The sequence below is a fragment of the Mercenaria mercenaria genome, chromosome 19 (genome assembly GCF_021730395.1).
Source record: "Mercenaria mercenaria strain notata chromosome 19, MADL_Memer_1, whole genome shotgun sequence".
Lineage (NCBI taxonomy): Eukaryota > Metazoa > Mollusca > Bivalvia > Venerida > Veneridae > Mercenaria > Mercenaria mercenaria.
Window position 1 is genome coordinate 10,249,689 of NC_069379.1, and position 22,640 is coordinate 10,272,328.

General features: G+C 33.5%; 2 protein-coding genes across 2 annotated transcripts; both read right to left on the minus strand.

The window, feature by feature from the left end:
- Positions 1–1,911: 1,911 nt before the first annotated feature.
- Positions 1,912–7,736, minus strand: LOC128550957 (uncharacterized). Its single transcript, XM_053531155.1, has 4 exons — positions 7,682–7,736; positions 6,929–7,004; positions 6,041–6,303; positions 1,912–3,419 (listed from the first exon to the last, which is right to left on the minus strand). The coding sequence occupies exons 1-4, from the start codon at positions 7,734–7,736 to the stop codon at positions 3,184–3,186; spliced, it is 630 nt and encodes a 209-aa protein (XP_053387130.1). The 3' UTR covers positions 1,912–3,183.
- A 4,102-nt stretch (positions 7,737–11,838) lies between these two features.
- Positions 11,839–13,963, minus strand: LOC128550938 (lysozyme D-like). The gene is made up of 4 exons (XM_053531072.1): positions 13,833–13,963; positions 13,469–13,535; positions 12,865–13,118; positions 11,839–12,301 (listed from the first exon to the last, which is right to left on the minus strand). The coding sequence occupies exons 1-4, from the start codon at positions 13,885–13,887 to the stop codon at positions 11,958–11,960; spliced, it is 720 nt and encodes a 239-aa protein (XP_053387047.1). The 5' UTR covers positions 13,888–13,963; the 3' UTR covers positions 11,839–11,957.
- Positions 13,964–22,640: the final 8,677 nt, after the last annotated feature.

Below are 22,640 nucleotides of genomic sequence, written 5' to 3' on the forward strand. Positions count from 1 at the left end.
GCAAAACTTCGTATAACGAATTCGCCACTCAAAAAGTCTTAATAAAATATCGCCGTATCTTTTCCATTTCAGCAACTGATTGTAAGGAAATTTTCGAGAACGGCAGTGATGCAGCAAGAGTGAGTAGTCTATGACATAGAGTTATAGAACTCTAAAGAAGTATTGACAGTATATTATGACAATGAAACGTACGGAAAGTCTACTGTAGAATAGAGAAAATACCCCTAAACGATGTTAAAATGAAAACATAATTTACCATATCATCTATAGATCAACGATAACAATTTTGTGTGGTAGCTTTACTGATGACTTTTCTAAATAGAAATTTTAATCATGTCCGAGATTTTTTCAGTTATGAATATATTTCAGGATTTTTAGAGGGCTGAACTTCTGTCGAAACTTCACGGAGTTTGAAAATGGTTTTGGACCTGTATATCGGGAGTTCTGGATGGGTCAGTAAATTCTACACATGCCTCCCTCCAGAAATAAAGAACTTTTATAAATTGTTAACAGTCATGTTTATAATTAATTAATAATCAGTATAGTAGCTGATTGTACTGAAAATAATATATGTAGTTTCGCTCGTGGCAATCTTACATCAGGTTGCTAAAGTGTGAGTGCAAAATTACTCTTATTATAACATTACTGACTGAATATAATCTGAAAAGTAGATCCCTCGAAAGTACCGAGACCAATACAAACAGTGAAAATTGCAGACTCGGTTTTATTGAGTCTGTTCATGAGCAGTAATGGAAAATGCAACACTGCCCACATCCCCTAGCACCGGCTTAAGCACTATTCAATCATCAAATCTAAATGAGTTGAAATCAATGATCCCGAAGGACCATCTGAAGTTGCCTGCGTTACCGAGTGGTTAAGGTCAAATCACATGCCCCTCTGCGATGTCGGTTCGAGCCTCACTCGGGGCGTTGAAGTTTTCATATGAGGAAGTCATCCAGTTGGCTAACGGAAGGTCTGTGGTTCTACCCAGGTGCCCGCTCTTGATGAAATTATGCACGGGAGGCACCTTGGGTCTTCCTCCACCATCAAAGCTGGAAAGCCGCCATATGACATATCATGTGTCAGTGCGACGTTAAATCCACCACAAACAAATATTCTGTACAAATAGTGCATTCAACTAAGTGAACCACATGTCTATTAATTTAGAAAGCAGTTGAAGAATTTTCCAAATTTCATTGCTATATACACCAGATGCTGTACATCCTTAAGTATCATTATCACTCTTAAGCCCTCGCGTCTACCTTTATATAATCAGGACAAATTTGTACGTTATTTCAAAACTTATGTCTCTGATTTATATACAAGAACTAGCAAAACATGTGTCAACTGATCTTAGAATTAATATTGGCAAAGCAGATGGTACTGGAGGTCATGAAACATTTCCAGATATCAGTCTGACGGAAACCAACTATAAACTCACCATTGAGACACGAAAGAGTGAAATAGGTAAGGAGAGACGAACATGATATATATTTCAGTCAGTATTTATTAATTAATTTATTTATTTTGCTGGGTTAACGTCGCACCGACACAACTATAGGTCATATGGCGACTATCTAGCTTTGACTGTGGAGGAAGATCCAAGGTGCCCCTCTGTGCATTATTTCATTACGAGTGGACACCAGTCCTGTGTAGAATTACAGACCTTCCGTAAGCCAACTGGATGGCTTCCTCATATAAAAACTTCAACGCCCCGAGTGAGGCTCGAACCGACATCGCAGAGGGGCATGTGATTTGAAGTCAGCGACTTTAACCACTCGGCCACGCAGGCAACTTCAGTCAGTAATGTTATAATATCCTTTTATTAGTGACGTGGTTACACTACATAAGGATCCATTATGTGGAGCCAAACTGATCTGGGGAGTACAAGTTATGCCGCAAAACAATCAATCGATATTAAGATGTATTTTCAATTTCATTCGAGACATCATTTTACACACGTGAAACATTTTTCTTTTGAATATAGTTATTTATTCTAGTATATTCTACAATTGTCCTTTGTCCTGTATTGGTTATTTATTATATCACAGACTCATATTGGCAAATTGATTGAATCAGTTTTGATTATGTGGCCATTTCTTTTTGTCCTAGAATGCGCATGCACGAAATTTTACTTCTGTACTAAGGAATTGGCCGAGTGTAAATTCATGTATAAAGTGCACATTTTTCTAAAATTCATGACTAAGTAGACCAATACAAGTTGTTCAAGGTAACAATGTTTTAATACCCATACATTGAGTAAGAATTGCCATTCTTTGAAAACACAGGTACAAACGACAACTCAAGTTTTCAATTATTGATATAAACAAAATTTGCATTAAAACTTCACATATCTTTATTTGGAGGACATAGAAATCGATTTCTAAACATTATTTTATTTGGTTTCATCTTTCAAAATATGAGGTTCTATGTCTATACCATGATATAGGTATGAAATTACCGTAATATTAGAAAACCCAATGCAAACAAAAAACTTTACATAATACACACCATCAAGTTTAAAGCAGTGAAATTAAACTCAGCAGGCTTTCTTACAAATGCTGACCACTTTTATATATTTTATTATTTTTGAAATTATTTTCTTTAATTGATTTATTTTATCATTGTGTCAAGATATTGCTTAAAACATAGTAAAAGAGTTTGTCATGTATTTCTTCTTGGTAACGTAAAATATTGTCAGCAAGTTAACATTTACCCTGCTAAAAATTTAATAAACTGGTCCGACATTAAATTTGGGCAGTACCATTTATTATTCCAAAGGGTGTTCAATTTTTCATTAAAGACGTATCTACATTATCCGTATGTTGTCATTTCTCCTGCAATAAATTGATAAGTCTCGATAAAATCAGTTGTTCTTTTTCGACAATTTACAGATTTTAATTTATCTTTAATATTTGTATCCTACTTCAATAGTAATTTAGCATTAGAATCCAATTCAACGAACTACTGCCTTGATGTCACTGATTGTTTTTTTAATCAGTGTCTTTATACATAACCTGTAGAAAAAATGCAATGACACGTGACCTTTCGCTCTCAAGATGTACGATCACGTTTGTTTTCAAAGCAAAACATCTGTATTAAACTCATCAAAATCAAATGGAAGTTGTAAGTTACAATTTTAATAGTGTTTTTGGGTGTGAAGTCTTCAAAGCACAACAGAAATCAACAGGAAATTATCATAATTAAATATAAAAGCAGCACTATTTGACTGATTCCGAGGTTTTGACCACTGTTTCCGCTTTGTCCTAGTTGCTGGCCAGTTGCGCTATGTCCTGTGCCACTTCCGGTATTTTGGGAACCAGGATTTCCACTTCCGCTTCCGGAGATAGTAGTACTGACTCCAGCATTAGTCCCAATTGTTCCTTTTCCTGGCATAATGGTAGTCTTTCCACCAGTAACTGGATTTAAAATCTCTTATTGTAACAAAAACAGAAGCAAAAATACAAAAGAAAGAGAAAATTATGGAAAACTATTTACTTTAAATATAGTGTCATCATACCTACTAAAGCGAATAATATAATGAAATTTGTTTGTCGCGTTTTTTTATCTTTTAAGAACATAAATTGCAAACTATTCTATTTTTTTTTTCAAAATTTATATAAAAACATTATATAATCATTTTTGAACTAATTGGGATCTCTCTTATAGAACAATTGAGGTGGTAAATAATTTTGAACAATCGAATGACGTTCTACTATAATTTCATGTCATGGTAACTTCCGGCGGAAGTCCCGCATCCATCAGTATGTGGTGGTATTCTCAAGTTACCCTAAAACTCCCTTTTCGGGTTCGCTTTTAAGCGCTTTATTGAAACAGGACTTTTTATTCTGTTTCCAGTTATATATCTTATGTAACTTAAAGCAAATTAAAGTATCTCTACACGTTTGGATCAATTTTCTTTACAATGTAGAGTCTGATTAAACCATGATTTTCAGATATTTGAATTTACGTAGAAAGTCTGGCAAATAAAAAGTTCATGTGCACGAGTTTTTGCTAGATTGATTTGAAAGGCTGAACCCCACGCAGTTTTCATAATGGAAGTCTACAGTAATATCACAATTATGATAACATTTTCAAGAATTGATTTTTTCTACAATGTAGATATTAATGAAATTTCTCACGATTATCGACTAACATGTGGGCCTTAATGTGGTGAAATAGAAGGTGTAGGTAGACGTGCTTGTTTTAGAAATATTTGACAATGTTTACATAATTAAATATATTCTCATAGATATATTTGAAGCTGATTTTTATAATTTAGGTGTCAAACATTTAATATCATATTTTATCTCTAGAAAAGTATTAATGTTTTACTCATAGGTTGCCACTTTATTCATAAACCGATTTTCGTTTCCGTATGCAGAGGTTTTATTCTACGTTGTTCGGATAAATGACGCTACGCCATTAAGGTAGCTCTGCACGTTTGATAAATCGGAAGTGATGGCGTAACATCATTTATCTGGAAAAACGTAGAATAAAGCCTAGATTCGACGTGCGGGATGAAAATCGTTTATAAGAACAAATGGCAATCTTTGAAAAAAAATATTACAATCGAACTGTTGCTATCTTTCTAAGGTTAAAATATGATATTAAAACATCTGATACGTTTAATAATTCAAAATAATGTCTAAAATTAACTTTAAATATACGGTTCACTTTTATCATGGTCAAATATATCAAAAATAAACACACGGATCTATTAATTTTATTTCGCCACATTTTAGACCACTTATTTGTGTTCAGCTGACTGTGATAAGTTTCATTAAAATCTATTAGCGAAAATGTTATGGAAGTTATGATTTTCCCATAGGCCCCCATTAAAAAAATTGCGTATGGTCCATATTTTTCAAATCAGTCTGGGAAAACGAATCTACTTTAAGCCATCATAAGTTTATGGATTCGGCTAGCCGGTAAAAACGGGCCAAAACGGAGTTATAGAAATACTTCATATGACAGCCAACCTTGTTGTCCATAAAAGTAACGCTGCAGAAATATCAAACGAATTTTCAAAATGCACCATTGACATCACTTTCTTTTTCCTGCTAAAAAGTGAATGTCTCCACTGACTATGGTAATCAAATTTTAGTTCTCTTAGACACTTGGTCACGTAAGTATTTGCGGATTCAATGTTTGGAACATTCTAAAGATATAGGATGGTAATTAGATGCATGAATAAATCGAATAAATCGAAAATAAATAGAATGATCATTTACATCGCGTTTATAAGGTATTGTTTAGTCACGAAATGACTGTTCTATGCTTTTTCATATAATCAGTTTTGTTATGTACTGAAGTGTCTAATAATACTTGTCCAATACAGTTTTACTGCAAGATGACAGGTGGACATATTAGGCAATTCCTGAATTAATGTATTTCAACATTTTCACCTCAAACTTACTTAGTCAAAATTTTTAGGTATAGTTTTTAATAAAATGAAAAAGCTAACTTACAAATAAGAAAGATAGTGTGGTCTAAATTTAACTAAATACGACAACTACTTTGCATGATGCATGCTGCAACACTAATTCGATAAAATGTTAAGACAAAAAGTAACGACATATTGTCTTGGCCTAATATATGTCACTTTCAATTGTAACTAGATAGGGTATGTTTGTTCATTTCAAAGTAAGACTGAATTATCGTTCATGAGTGAGCATCAGATGCACTATGTTTATAAGTGTCATAGCAACGAGTGAAAATGTAAAATATGGTATTCGTGGGTGAAAGATATTTTGATGTTTACACGTAAAACAAAAAAAAAATGAAATTTCTTGATTTCCCTAGTCAAACGCTTTGCTATTTAGGGTATCAAAGATTTTTGTTTTTGCTAGTGGGTGGAAAGTAATTAAGGCAGTCGGCTATCTATCTTGCATTGTTAAGTCAACAGCGGGAAGGGACTTAATATAAAGATTTTAAGTTTCGTTGTGCATAGAAATTGTTTTTTAAAATGTAAGTTTTATACATTGAAGTTTTTTGGGGGGTGGGGGGAAGGCAATTCATTGTGAGAAAAACATCTTACTCTTACTCCCGGTTGCAGTTGTTTTTGGACAGTTGCAGCCGTACTGTACTTGATAATCAGGACACGTTTCATTTACTGTGTTGTTGTAAGGATTGCATATCAGACCCACGACAACGTTACATGTAGCGATAAATTTGCCAACGGTGTCGTTCTTGTAGCCGGAAAAGGGTTCTCCCTTTTGGTCTTTACATTGAGCTGCAATTGGAGAACCATTGACACAGAGGGAGTCTAAAATTTTTGCCGACTGGTGTTCGTAATCTGACCTGAAACATTTATGAAGAGTGAAATATTAAAATAGAAATTTACGAACCTCAAAAACAGCATGGGTTTATTGAAAATCAGATAGGTAATAGAAATGTAGAAGCTTTCGGCTTTTGATATCAACACTATAATTAACCATTTCTCAATGCAACTTAACCCTTGCAAGACTGTGAAATATTTATATACTGTCAAGGTTGTCAACACGTAATAATATTTAAAAACTACACATGTGATGGAAATGTTAAAAACATTAAGAATTTAAAATGAAGAGCATTGTTTACAATGCCTCATGCCATCTTTTACATTTCAAAACAAATCCGTAAAACTGAACAAAATGGAAGTGATATAAAAGGAAATGTGTTTTTGCAGTTTAAATCTATGGCAGCAAGTGTACTCCGTTTACAGTCCGTAGAAATCATCTAAACTATTGATTGCAGGGTACTTAATTAGACTCAAAATTAAGGTCTCATTCATTGAAAATGAACAATTGTAGCCTATGAGGACACACTGTAAATATTATCTTGGAACAACCCGTACATATTCAAATCAGAACTGAAATCTTATAATTATACATTTTTCTTATCAGAATGACTTTATTTCCACGGTTTTATTATACAAGTAACATACCTGTTTGTTTCTGTGGGAATAAAACTGTTGAACCACCGTGTGTTCCAGCAAATTTTTGGTTTAGCGGTTGTTTTGGCTGAAAGTGATTTCAAAATAAATTACTTTACAGTAGCTGTACTTCTCTTTAGTGAGTTAAACATCACTTATTCACTGAAAGGTGTTTATATTTATGTATTCATTGGGTAAATAGAAAACACTGGTCACAAACTTTTAACTTTTTATGTATTCGTTTTTTGTCAGATGCATTAAACTAATTCAAAAACGTACTGTACATAGACCCTCCTTAAGAAAAAAGAAAGCTCTTTAAAATATTCATTGAAGAATTCCAAAGAATATTTTTTCAGCCGAAAATTGATAGTAGTCAGATATTATATATAGAAATAAGAAAGACCTGTACACGTTTAACATAATAACATAATGAATATAAGAAGTTAAGTTTCTAATTTTAACTTTTTTTCTTCTAAAACATCAAAGGGGGGATTTGTCGCAATGTAGAGAGAGAGTGGTATCTATTATTTGACGAAAGTGTATAATGTCGCATGTAAAATATATTTGAAATTGAAATAACACCCTAGTCATTTAAAATAACCCCAATCAATTTTTCGTTCTTATGCAAAAAAATATATCACTCAGGCCTACGGAATTCTTGATATATTTTTACGCATAAGAACTCAAAACACGGGTTATTCTACGATAAACCACACTTGGAAACTTATTATTTCTTAAATAATATAACAAAAAGAAATGTCTTACCATAAGCTGGGAGAATGCACAAGAAAAAAACGAAGAAGGTAAAATAGTCTCCCATTTTTTACTTGAAGTTGTTGAATGCCTAAACTGCAAAAAACATACAAAGGAATATATCTATATAGCCTGAAGTATTTGAGGCCCCGTATGTCGATGCTTAAATATGGAAATGTACATATTTGTCTGAACGACTTTTGCCACCTCACTTCGCTAAATATGAAGCGTGCGGATCGCGGGTTGGCGACTTCGATCCTCGGGGGAGGCGAATGTTTTCCGTGATGATCTGATAAAAGTCATTTTGTCTGAAAGCATTCGTCCTCCACTCGGATTCACCTTGGGAAGTTTGCAGTTATTTAGAACAACTTTGTATCGATACAGAATCCAGGAACACAGATTATGTTAACTGCCCGCCGTTACATAACTAAGTTACCATTGAAAACCGACGTTAAACCCGAAACAAACAAAGACACCGAACTTTTCTTTTTTCAGACTCTCATCATGCCATCCGCAGCCGGATGTGAGGGATAACCACTTCTGCGACTAACCGATATTACACTGTAGTGATGATGGGGAAACTCAACTAGTTCATCAGTCTTATATAAGAAGAAAATGCAGACTAACATCCCTTGGTGAAGAAAGAAAAAAGCTTTACACGAATATAACAGCAAGTACTGATAATAAAAACAATGCACTGTTGAGTGGCGATATCTGTTAGTGTTATGTTTATGTTCATTACATGTGAACTTGTCCAGGTGCGAAACCAATCATCATGCTGAAAATTTGTGCATTTGATCGTTTTAAAGTAATATCCAAGAAATATTTTATTTTTCGGATGGAAGTACAACCGAAATAACGATCCAACTAACGCACGGTTTTATCATTGTATGCCTTCCCTGTGGGGATATAAATTCGATTCAGTGTTCGGGCACATGAACATGAACACATAAACGCACATGTTTACAAAACGCTTATCAATCTTATTTGATTGCTGTCCAAACCGTGCATGCATCACCATATAGCGTGAAATTCGCAGACGTTTACTATAAAAATTGTCTTTATTTTAAACGTCCGTATGCGCATACGGTTTCAAATCTTACGGTAATGGATCCGTAATGACAATCGGCAGTTTCCGTGGGATTACGTAACTTCCGTATATGGTTTCGGGATCTCTCGTTGTTTTTCATAAAAACCGAAGAATGCCGAATTCTCATACGGAGAATACGTCAACGCACGGAAACTGCCGAGAGTCATAACTGGTCCACTACCTTAACTTATGCACTTTTGTTATTCAAAACCCTCTAGACGGGCATTTAATAACTGTCAAATACTTTCAATTCAAATATTATGAGCAGTGATAAAAATATTGGAATATTAAAATTTCAAATTTTAAGCGTTCTCCTTGATGATAAGAAAAATGAATTCGTGTTATCTCTGTCTATACAATGATGATTACATTTTTTTGAAACCCTGATTTAAAATGCTTATAGCGTTAATACATAGATTAGCGGTTAAAGAAATATGACACAATTTTGTAAATAGCAGGGCTTAAGCATCTTGTTGTAGAGCTTATCTTATCAATATGACACTTGATTATACTTGGCCAGATATTAAACCTTAAGTAAAAATATTATTGTGAAATTTCATCTATTCATAAATAAGTCATACTGGATCAAAACAGATGTCTCTGAAAAGCACGTCTTCGTATCAATGTAAAATTTTGTTTTCAGACTTTGATAAAATTGAAAGTTTTCATTTTTTAGATTAATGTCAGAGTTTGTAATTCGGATCTAGACTCGATAATGACAAGCAATAACTAACTTACATGTACAACAAACACTCGCATACTATATATTTATATGCTTACCATAGTTACCTGATAGTATAGGGTACCATGCCGAACATCTGACGAATGAAAATGAGTCAAATAAAGTCCCATCAAAAATTGTTTAAAGTTCCATTCTTTGACAGATAAAGGGGCGTTCTGCATGGGATTCTTTTCAGGTTTTTTTCTTATTTCGTAGTCATATTTACGTCAAATTTTGCATAATGAAATTTTGAATGATCACCTCAACTTTTAAGCGAGTACATTTAACGAAATAAAATCTGACTCTTTAATAAAATAAAAAAATAACTTATGCAAAGATTATAAATTTTAAAATATGCAGTGTATGGTATAATTGACTTGTCAAAAAAGTATTATATATGCTATAAAAAGTTAAGGGGAAATGGGACAGTTACCTGTATGCATATAGGCAAAACTTTTCCTACGGACAGAATTTCTTTAAACTTTGTGTACTAAGAATCAAAATTAACACGGAAATATGTATTAAAACCATAGGTACCCAGGCTTGATATTGTATTACCTGCCTTTGAAAATCAGAAAAGAACGGTGTTTCTTAAATTTTATTTCAGTTTCAGACTTCATTTGCAGTCAGTATACAAAGTTTAAAGAAATTCGTTCTATGAGAGAGACTACGACTTTGCGGTATCATTTTGTCGTGTTTATAGTTAAGGACATTTGCAACAGTCTCTATATTGACATGGGGCAAAAATGTTCTTACAGATGGAGTTTCTTCTTTAAACCTGTTTTACTGACAGAGAATCAAATCAAAAACAGAAATATGAAATAAAACAAACATTACGAACCCAGCCTCGGTCATGAATTATCTGCCCTTGAATGTCGGAAAATGCTGAAAAATCTACTTTCGAGGGCAGATAAATCAAGATCAAGCCTGGGTACCTATGATTTTTTTATACATATTTCTGTTTTAAACTTGTTTTCCAGTCAGTAAACAAAGTTTAAAGAAAGTCTGCCCGTAGGAAATTTGTGTCCTATATACATATAGGCAACTGTGGCATTTTCCCTTAAACGTGCTCCAGTTAAGTGTAGAATGCGCCACGTTAAAACACATATTTATTTAATTTTTTTTGTGTGTGTGTGTTTTATTTTTTTTTTTTTTTTGTGGGGGAGGGTTGCTGTTGTTGTTTTTTTTAATTAGACTACTTTTATATTAAATACGTGAAGTATGAAATACGACAAAGTAAGTATGAAATACGTCAGCTTTAATGTAAAACAAAAATACGCCACGTGAAGTAAGAAATACGTCAAGTTAAGTAGGATATTAAATGAATGTCTTTTCAATACTGAATTTATTAAATGAGTTAATTGTAATAATAAAATACGAGGCTCTGTCGAGCTTTTTATCAATTTTATGGTAAGTTTAATTGAACAAATGTTATATTACTTTATAAGATGATATTTTTTCTGCCGAAACGTCCACATTTCTTCTGTCTTTACCTATTATAGACGACAGAGATAATAAGGTAAACGTCTCCTAAAATTGAAATGACGTCAACGTCATAGTGTTATTACACTAGTGTAATACCGAAATTATGCAATGGTTCTATTTCCACGAAGTCAAACATGCAAAAAATCAACACATCCGATTAACCACGCCGCGTAGAAAATAAATAACGCCGAGTAGCGGTGTTAGTTTTTTTTCCATTTCTGCTTCTCGTTAACCTTTACCATGCTAAATTTCTATAATGAACTTGTCCATCTTTCACTTTGGATAACACCATTAACTGTTTAAGACTAATCATGGTCGCAAAAGCAGAATCAGGCGTGTCTAGCGTGATAAGGGTTGAAATATGTATTCACGTGCATGCACACGTGTAAATGCTTAAACGTATTTTATGATTAATTCTGATCTCTTTCTTTGCGAAGTAAAGAAGAATTCAACTCTTTATCTTGGACGTTCATTGAAAGTGATGTGAAATTTGTAACAGTGCTTAAAACGTCCTGAAATATTTGCTTGGTTAATATTTACTGATGTGCAAGACGTTCTCATTCAGTATATCGCATGTTACCGTAGAGGGATCGTCGGTAGGATCGATTCCCTACAAGTAGCCTATAAGTATTTTAAACATTTGCCATATATTTCAAATTTCTTGTATGCCGGACAGGATTTTGTCTTAAATTCCGGGGTGTAAGATGATATGTCCTTCCAAACATTGCCAAATATCATCTCAGTCAAGTATATATTATGGCAGAATATTTTTATTATACTCGAAACAATAAAACAAAGTTTTCATGCATTACCATTTATTGCTTTAAGACATGTTTATGATGCCCCTCAGCAGCAGTGAATATTTTTATTACTATTGGATTAATCAAAACTTCTGCTTCTTACATACACGTTTTTTGTTCTGTACAATTTTACCTTTAGCATGTAGTAATACCGTTCCAACAGACGCAGTGTTGACAGCGCAAATCGTAAAGTTAAAAAAGAACTTTTAAAGTTATGGTGCATAACAGCAGCACTAAATGGCTGGCTCCGTAATGCTGACCATCGTTTCTGCAATGACCATTTTGCTGACCAGACGCACTCGGTCCTGCTCCACTTCCGGTAGTCTGCAAACCAGTATTACCGCTGCCGCCATTTGTATAACCAGGCACTCCATTTCCGTTTCCGGTTTTTAGAGTTGTGATTCCACCACCAGATCCTTTCAAAGTCCCTACACTCTTTGTACTATGAAGGACTACTCCTTGTGTGGTTGCAGTGTTTCCGGCACCAGAGGAAACTGATTGATTCTTTGCTCCTTGCGTACTCACAGTGCTTACTCCTGTTAGATATAAGACAAAGTATGTTCAGTCTAAAAACCATATTTTAACCATTTAGTCAGTACAAATATCACAAATAACTCGTATCAGACAGGTAACCAGTGGTTCTTTTTGAACTTCAGGTAGTTATTCACGTTTGGGACAGATATTCTGCAATATAGACTTTTATCACACCATGTTTTTTTCAAAGCATCATAATACCCGTAAGAAATTCAGCTAATAAAAAGAGTAGGATTGTCTGCTTGATATTTTGTTAGACTGATTCTCCGATCAACTTTCACAACGAGCTTCTATAGGAAACTCGCACTTTTAACATTTTCCAGTACAGAAAAAATTGCAAAATGTAGAATAAACATACACACAAGGAGAAAAACAAACAGCATTCTGGTCTCCTAGAAGGGCGGATAAGGGATGTGATTGATTCATGCTTATGGCTGAAGAACAGGTAGTAAGGTGCAACGTCACGTTTCCGTAAAACATAGAAGTAACCCGGAACCGTCATACGAAAGCATAAATCAAACCCGACTTAATGAAAATTTCTTTATATTAATCTGAATGTTCTTACCTCTTGTTGTTGCTGTTGGGCAGTTACAGCCATATTGTATTGCGAAGTCGGGACATGTTGCGTTTTGCGAATTATTATAAGGCTGGCACATAAGTCCGTTGACGGGAGAACATGTTGCGTAGAAGTGGCTGACAGAGTCGTTCTTGGTCACCTGAAATGATTCTCCTTTTTCGTCTTTACACTGCGCAGCAATCACTGGTCCATTGGAGCAAATGGCATCTAATACATTTACCGACTGGTGTTCATAAGTTGATCTGAAACATTGAGTGTTTGTAAGAAACATTTCATGTGTAAATTATTCATTCAACCGTAACTGAGATACAAAGTGTAATAGGAAGTGAAAATGGTGTTACGGTAAAGCGTCTACTGATTCGAGTCATTTACCAAAGAAACAAAATTATAATAGCAGACTCGGTTTGAATGCATCTATTTATGTGGGGTAATAAGATGTTGAACAATCCTCAGGACCCCAGCAAATATTATAAGGATACTATGAACCTAAAAGTCGAAAAATAATTGAAGTGAATGCAGTAATTAAAAACATTTGAGCTGTTCAGAATTATCTTTCTTTCACTAAATTAATCATTTTGACATACATGTATACCTGTTTGCTAGGATACCAGAGTCATTGTACCACGTTGAATCCCAGCAAGCTGCCTGTGTTGTCTGACCTATCATCAATAACAGAAATAATGTCAACTTCATTTGAGTAAGGGATAAGCAACATAAATCATAAACACATAGTGTTTATTATTTTCATCATCATCATCATCATCATCATCATTTTTGTAAGGTCCATCGTCTTTCTATGGCAAAAAATCGCATGTAGTTTTTATTTCACTACTCAAACTTAAACATTTCCATTAAGTCAGGTGGTATGCTCCCAGATGCGTAAAGATATGCATGCGTTTATCTCTAAAAGGTTTAAATACCATTGTTATGTATTTATAGCAAAAACAACTTCTTACCAGAAACACAAATTACACAAATGAATCCAGTGATAAAAGTTAAACAACGTTCCATGTTTTCGTGCAGCTGTTTGTGAAGTAATAAATATTTTAATTTTAGTGCACACTTTTATAAAAGTATAAAATTTTCAAATTTTGAGGCCCGTTTTACAAGATCAGAAAACGTTTAGAATGTGTTTTTATTTAGTCTAACATAGTAAAGTCATTTTCTTTTTCAAAATCGATATTGAAGAAAAGTGTTTAAGTTTATTTTATTCACTCGTGTGTTGCGGATAAGAGCGCTTTCTGGACTATCGGTCTAGAATATAACAAGTAATTTATATGCAACAGAGAAAACACATGGCATGTGTTATCATTTCGTATTCTATTCAGCTGTAGTAACCATGGCTCTGACTGTATAATTTCATGGGCGACACTGAAAGAAGTGCTTTTCTAACGCAAACATCAATTCGCAAATATTGGATATACGCACACATTAAGTGTACGTTTAATTTAGGTTTAGTATACATTCAATGCGTGTGTAGATTCAATATGGGAGATTTAATGCCAACCATTATTTCAACCATTAAATTAAAAATATTCTTCATTCGGACAGGAGCTTTATTAGTTATAAACCTAAAATAAGAAGCATTATACATAAAACTTTTAAGTTAGACTTTTATCAAATGAATTTCTCGCAGCCCCTATTCGGGCATTACATATTTCAGCATTTACACGTAATACTCGTTTATCAATAACACATACCATTTAATCAAAATGGAAGCACTTGTCACAACTTTTAGTTATAACCACCGTGATAGCAATTATGTATACTTCTTTTCGAAGGTGTTATTTTTGGCAGTCTATTTCAAGAGTTGAAGTCTTAATTGTCACCGAAATCTTACAAATAAAAAATAAAAAAAAGACTTAATGGCTTCTTGAAGCGTTAATCTTATCATCGTGGCACTTGAAGAATACTTGGTGCGATATAAAATTATCAAAGTACACAATGACAGTGATAAAATACAATTAATGTTACGCATTCATCAGCAAATCACTTAACCCTTACCCTGCTAAATTTCTATAATGAACTTGTCCATCTTTCAATTTAGACATTACCATTAACTGTTAAAAGGTGTGCATACAAAAAAAGATACTGGCTGAATAGCGAACTGTGCAGATTTTGATCAGACTGCATGGATGTGCAGGCTGATTATGATCTGCACTGGTTGCAAAGGCAGAATCAATCATGTTCAGCACGCTAATGGTTAAGATTATTATGTAAAGCCTAGTCGTGTCTCTTGAATACGGTTTCAATATTTGATTTGAACGAATGTTTGGTTATACATTATCCTGTAAAGTAAGACTATAGATCGAACGCAATAAAACTGACAAATGTTATTTCAGCTTAGAAACAGCGTCAGTCGTTCTACAAAGACAACCCTACAGAACAATAAGAGTTGCGCTGAAGTCGATGCTAGGGTGCGTTAGAGGTATTGCACATTTCATTACCTCTCATGAACAAACTCAGTCAAACAGAGTCTCCTATTATTCTTCTTGGTTGCATTCTTTGCTTCCAAAGGATCTTTTTACAGATTTTATTTCTTATAAATTGTAATTTTGAAAATACACACCAAGCGCCTAAAATTTGTGGCATATATTTTAAGATATTTCACATAGAGTCATGAAAGCATGAAAACGACGTTATAATTTATTGCATAAAATATCATTCGATGCTTAAATGCAATAGCAGATTACAAATTAGAAAGTAGATTCAAGTCATGCATTTTACAAGAGCAAAATGATGTCAGTATAATTAACATAAGTTATTAATATACAATTATCTATGAAAAAGCCAATAATTGTTTTATTACATGAATAAATGTATAGTCAGTATTGTTATTACAATTGTATCTTTAATAAAGAAATAAGGAAATAATTTAGACCAAATCAGGTTGATATTGGTTTTCCAAGCACCTACTTCGATCTATTTTTATTTTCGTACTATTTATAACACAAGATAAGTTGATATCATATGTACTCATTACTTTTCGAATCGTTTTCAGCCAATCAGAGAAACAATAAAATACAGTCATGTAATAAATTCTCTTAACAAATTGGCAATTGCGGTGTGTTTGATTATCATTGTGGCTTTTCCGACATCAGATGTGTACACTTTTGTAACTTGACCACATATGATAATATCGGCCGTCAGAGAGCAGTACTTGTAGTTAGAGAAGGACCAAAGACGCCCTGCTTGCATTATTTCATCTCGGACTAGCACTTGCGTAGAACCACAAACTTTCCGTGAGCCAGCTGGATGGCTAATTCCCATTTAAAGTTCAGCGCCCAAACGAGGGTTTACAAATGTCAAAATTTGAATTACCCATTTGCTGGATTTTATTAATACAAAATAATATTGTTAAGTGAAAGGCATGTATAGATGTAGGATATGCGCGCTGTCATGATAATGCGTATTGTGCAAGTAGTTTTCTTTATTTATTCTTTAAGTGGAATTTAATGTGATTGGTTGAAAGTGTTTCTTAAAATCATCATATTATTATGCTTCATTCTAATCATCATAACTTGAAACAATTTGCTGATTTATATTGTATTATGTTTTTATTAAGTCATCTAAGCAAATTCATAGAACAGATATCCAGTGTAGTAACACAACTCGCTAAAACCGGTTTCAAGCCGACTAACACAAACATCAAATTCATTTAATCTGTTTAATATAGAATATCCTAAATAAAAACAATACCTTACCATGAACGAAAACAAAACACAAGAAACAAACTATAATCGGAAATCGTCCCATATTCAGTATCCAATGTTACTCTTTCTTATGGACGATATCTTTAAATTTATGTTAAAATAATTAAGTATGTATAACCAAGCGTAATGCTGTAACTAATGGTGTTTTTGGATGTGCAAGTCTTCCACTTAAATTCAAAACGTAACAGTAAAATTGTACGTGTCTATTGTTCAAAGTTGTCTTAATTCATTGTATTTCCTTGGTTATAATAAGTATGCAATGATATAGACTTAAGATTAATTGTATGATATTTGTTTCACATGCCTAAAGTAAACAAATTCTGCCTAACAGTTAAACCCCTTTCTAAAATATTCACTGTCCTTCTGAAACATTTGATCTTTTGTAAAATCAATCTATTGATAAGAAAAGCCATTAGACTGTTGGAATTTGCCGCCGTTTATATGCACTTGTTGTCCAAGAAGGTGTTCTGGGGTAATTGTTTGGATTTGTGATAGATAATACACAATATGTCACTGCATGTTCCAAAGAAATATCATTCTAATATGACTAGCCATGCTTAAAACATCACAACGATGTTATACTGACGTCACGTCGACGTGATATTTAGCACAATATATACACCGGGAAATAAATTTCAACAAACATTTTACCTAATGACTTGTTTTAAACGGAATATCGTATCGCACAAATTTCTTGATTATTGTACACAAATAGTGTTGTTTTTCACTTTGATGAATAATTCGACATGTATGAGCGTCATTCCGTACTATTTAGTGCCATGCTTGCGCAAAAAAATAACAAAAGTAAAATAAAATGTAAAGTTTACATGCTTGCGCAAGAAAAACATGTAACTTTTACAATATAAGATATATTAGAATAAAATTATAAAATTAAAAAATGAAATTAATAATAGCAAACGATGTTTGAACACTATAATCATCGTCAGTCTGTAAACGCATTGATTACTACAAAAGTGAGAACCTACGTAAACTCAACGATGTAAATAGCATTTCTTTCTACGTTACCCGTAACGTATCTCAGTTTGCGACCGAAACCGGCCACCATTCTCTCTGACATCAGCAACTAGCCAAGTGTATCGGTATTTATGGAAAATTATTTCAGCACACTAAATGCCGAGAAATCATTTTTATCGTTTTTTTTTTTTGTTTTGTTTTTTTTGTTAGTTTAATAATGCTTCACGTGATAAGTACCGTTGTCTTACAGAAGCCCAAATGAAAATCATGTTATTATTTTGATTTAAAATATACACTTAGCGCATGTTCTTTCGCCAAATTCATTCTCGCACACTATATATTTATGTTTACCATGGGTCCCTCGTAGGATAGTGTACGATGTCGAATATCTGACGAATGAGAATGAGTCAAATATAGTCCCATCCAAATTTGTTTAAAGTTGTATTCTTTTGCGGACAAAAACAATCGGAATCTTCACTTAAATATCAAAATAAGTTATGCAAAGTGTGCAAATTGTGAAAAGACGAGTCAAAAAGTATGAAATATGCTATAAATAGTTAAACGTGATCCAGTTCTGTGTAGAATGTGCCATGTTAAAACATGTTATGTCAAATGCGAAATATGACAAGTCTTATATGAAATACGTAAAGTATGAAATACATCAAATTTACGGAATTCCTTAAGGGCCATCGCCTTTGAATGTGTTGATCTGAAACGCGATACTCGATAGTATGATGATGAAAACAGGAATCTACGATAACGAATACGCGACAACACGATGATGATAACGCGATACTACAATAACGAAAATGCGATAATACGATAGTACAATAATGATAATGCGATATACTATCGCGTTTGTCGCGTTTTTACCATCGTATTATCGTGTTATCTCGTTTTCGTTATCGTAGTATCGCGCTATCACCATTGTACTTTCGCATTACAACCATCGTACTAGCGCGTTATCATCAAGTGTCCGTACTTCTACATCGACGCTCTGGCCCTCCAAATCCACCAATGTATAGACAGAGGAAAATTTGCTAAATGAACGATTTATCTGGCTGCTTTTTTTCGCTTTTAAAGGGAATTCCTGTAGTTTTTTATGCGCATCTTTCTGCGCAGCCGACACTTTCTATGGAAAACTGAAGTGAAGTCAACATTTGTTGAAACATGTGACAGACAATCTTAAATATGAGAAATCTTGAATGAAATAACATTTTTATAAGTTTTATCAGTAATTAGATGTTGATACTGGTTAATGTTGTATTGACAAGTATCATGCCTGACAGGTATCTTGACATTTTTGAGGTTGTTTTTTCACATCGCATTTTAGTACAAAGACAGTGTTGTTCATATAATGTAAGACAATTGACTTAGTACTAATAAGACAATATCAACTTTCAGATTATTTAGTATTCAATTATAGAAAGAATTAAGAATTTTTAAAACATTTTAAACAACTAGCAGATATACATGTAATCAATTTGGTCAGGTTCGCGCCATTTTTCGTCCAAACAAGTGTTTTATTCAAGCGGTGCTAACATAAAATTTAGCCTGGTGTCCCATACATTTTTAGCCATTTTTATGCTCACAATACAATTATTTATACACAGGAAAAATAGGAAAAAGTTCTATGAAACAGTTGTTTTTAAACATTAAAAAAAATATTCTTCATTGCGGGTACTTTTCATTGGACAAAATTCACTAAAGAGAATATGAAACAAGATTTATTTTTTTTGTGCCCATTATTGTAAGGATATAGTGTTACAAATATAACTATAATATCAAATAAGTATATAATAAAATCTATAAAAAGAATAAACCTTATTGTGCTGTCTTGATGTTTATTTGGTTGGTATGTATAAAAAAGCAGACAATGTTGAAAACTCGTTGGCAGTTTCAGTAACAGTGGGTGTGTTCAAAACCATTTTTCACAAAAACAAGCCTGGTGACCCATTGTTTATATTTGTTCATTGTTTTAGCACAAATTTTCCTATCATATAATTTGAAAAAATTCTATGAAGGAAAAAGCTATAGGAATTCTTTATAAGTCCTAGAAGGTCATGGAATTATTTTTAGTGTGCATTTAATTATACCTACGTTTAATTTTCTATTTGAATTCTTTATGTGAAGAAACTATCCAGCTACCTTATGAAAGGTCGGTAATTCTACCCATTTGCCTGCCCGTGATGAAATAATGCACGGAGGGGCACCTGGGGTCTTCCTCCACCATCAAAGCTGGAAAGTCGCCATATGAACTATAATTGTGTCGGTGCGACGTAAAACCAAACAAAATTATATAAATCAATCAATTTTCTTTGCCGACGGTGATCAGTCTGGGTTGCCCATTTAATATGGAGGCTGACAGTCATACATTTGTATATTGTGTGAACAATCAACATTGAAAAATTGGTTGATAAAATCTGAAAAGTAGATCATTCGGAAGCATCGAGAAAATGGAAATTGCAGACTCGGTTTGATTGAGTCTGTTCATGAGCAGTAATGGAAAATGTAACACTGCCCATGCCTCTATCACCGGCTTGAGCAGTATTCAATCTTCATTAATCTACACGAGTTGAAATCAATGATCCCGAAGGACCAGAAAATATAACAACACTGCAACTGAAATAAAATCACATAGAAAAAGTAAAAGACATGTTGGAAGCTTTTCGTATGCTAGAATAACTTGAATACAGAATCTTTCAATGTTCCACCAAGTTATTATTCACTTTAAAACAGTTGAAAATTAGTACTGAAATTTAAGGTGAAATCCTGAAATAGTTCTTAAAACGTCCTGAAATATTTGCTTGATTGGTCTATATGAACCCTAAAATCGGTAAGAAGATCCTTTGGAAACATGGAATGCAACCAAGCAGCAGACTAGGTTTGATTGAGTCTGTTCATAAGAGGTAAAAGAAAGTGCTTCAACCCTCACGCCCTAACACCGGCTTCAGCGGAACTCTAACACATGTATAAATGGACTCCATGATACAAAAAGAACCAGAAAATATAACAACATTGAAGTTCATCGTCAAAATAGGATGAGATGTACATCTAATCGAATGAGAGAGAGCATTTGAATGTTTGTATATGAGCATATATTTTTGATAGTCTTTAACCTACGGTGACAGCAACTCTTCTACCTTCACCCGATAGTCTCTAAACGGCAGTATGCCATAAGTCAGTTAGTTGCAAAAGTGCGCATCGTTAATTATTTGATATAATACTTTTAAATGTCTCACTTTGATGCCTTACTATTAATATTTTTGTACAATCCTTTAGTTTGCACTGATTGCGTCTTTTGATAATACCCGAAAGTTGGGGTTAAAAAGTAGAGGTGAATGTGTACCTGGCTAACTGTATTTAGAACGTTTGTTATACAAGACATGACTAATTTGCACTGAGAAAAAGTATTCTCAGTTTTTTCACCTTATTGATCTTTTTACAGTATTATTACATTACAAGTAGCCTCCTATATTAGTATTTAACAGGCATTTGTCATATATTTAAAATTTCTTACATGCCGTACAGGATTTCGTCTTATATTCCGGGGTGTAAGTTGATTCACGTGTTGTAATTTTTAAATGAACGCATAAAGTTTACCCTATTTCTTCGCCAGAGCCTCGTTACCGCCTAAAAAGGTACCCTCGAGCCAGATATTTCCATCCGCATCATTATCCAGTCAACAATTCTTATAATAAATGCCTAAATAAACTATTCAACTACTGTGTTTAATGAATCATATGATTGAATATCTTAATGGGAAGTCAAAATGAAAAATTGCAACTCAAAAAACTAGCACCACTACTCAGCGTTATTGATTTTGTAACGGGGACATCGGGTAATAAAGTGTGTGGTAATGTACAAAATATTACTTTAATATGGAATTGCAACATATGTCATTTGCGTCATATTGACAATTGGATGATAAAATGCAAATTAAGAATATCTTACTAAAATAATAAAAACGTTAAACATGTTAAAGAATGGATATAAAACACCGTCTTTATTTGCTCCAAAATAATTCCTTGCGGTTGTATAATAATAAATATAATTATAATGCTTGTTTTTACAAGACATCTCAGTAGTGAGTAAATACATTTTATTAGGCATCTTGGAATTTAAGTGTCTAAAGTTTCTTCTTCAAATTAGATAACACTTTTTGTAAAGGTAATGGTCATTTGAAACAAAAATGCAAGAAGATATCGACACAAACAGAATGTAATATTAAATCTATGTGTGTCAAAATAATCTTCGGTAAATGATGTTGTTAGTTGTTTTGCAACAGTGGGAGGTTTTCATAACCCGAGTGCAACAAAAACAATGATGAAACTGTAGGAAAGATTTTGTAAATATCTTAGATGATTGCATCAAACTATACCACAATGGAAATAAGGGATATTTTCTATCTTTTTGAGCCCTCCTTTGTGTTCTAATGTTTATCTAACATATTGTTCGTTGTTATCTTTGTGTTGTTATGGGTATGTACATTGTACACAGAAATAAATCTATCTATCAGTCTGCCTAAAGTACATCTCCAGTTAACGCTACGCACATTGGATCTGAAGACGTGCTATTGATATCCTAGTTCTGACTACCCTTCCGCTAGCCAATCAGAGCCTTACTTACAACAATTTGTATGTGAAAGAAGAAGTTTAAAAAATCAATATTTAGCTTGGGTTTTTCATATTTACAATTCTTATGACGACCACATCGCGACTACGCCCTCATTTTTTTTAGCGAAATCATATCCCATGTTACGGATTTAGTCACGTAAGGTGTCAGACAGCCAGCTAGCTCAGTCGGTAGGACACTCGCCCTGTAAGCGGGGGGCACCGGGTTCAAGCCCCGGACTGATTGACCTTTTTTTTCCATTTGACATCCGACGTTATTTTGATGGTTCAGCCAAATGCTTGTTTAAACAAGTCCAAGTCGTCTGATTGGTTCAAATAAAATTAGATTTGAGAAAATAAAAACAGCAATACCGGGAATCTAAGATATACAGAAGACGAATGTGAATATGTCATTCTCGGATCTTTGTTTAGAAGATCAAGTACTTTAGTCAGATTGTCAATT

Excerpts from the sequence above, each read along its gene's own strand:
- LOC128550957 (XM_053531155.1), bottom strand. The coding sequence starts at position 7,736 with ATGGGAGACTATTTTACCTTCTTCGTTTTTTTCTTGTGCATTCTCCCA. Across the intron at positions 6,304-6,928 it reads ATTCCCACAGAAACAAACAG|GTCAGATTACGAACACCAGT; the intron begins GTATGTTACTTG and ends TAAATGTTTCAG. Across the intron at positions 3,420-6,040 it reads AACTGCAACCGGGAGTAAGA|TTACTGGTGGAAAGACTACC; the intron begins GTAAGATGTTTT and ends TTTTAAATCCAG.
- LOC128550938 (XM_053531072.1), bottom strand. The coding sequence starts at position 13,887 with ATGGAACGTTGTTTAACTTTTATCACTGGATTCATTTGTGTAATTTGT. Across the intron at positions 13,536-13,832 it reads TTGTGTAATTTGTGTTTCTG|GTCAGACAACACAGGCAGCT; the intron begins GTAAGAAGTTGT and ends TATTGATGATAG. Across the intron at positions 13,119-13,468 it reads TCTGGTATCCTAGCAAACAG|ATCAACTTATGAACACCAGT; the intron begins GTATACATGTAT and ends TCAATGTTTCAG.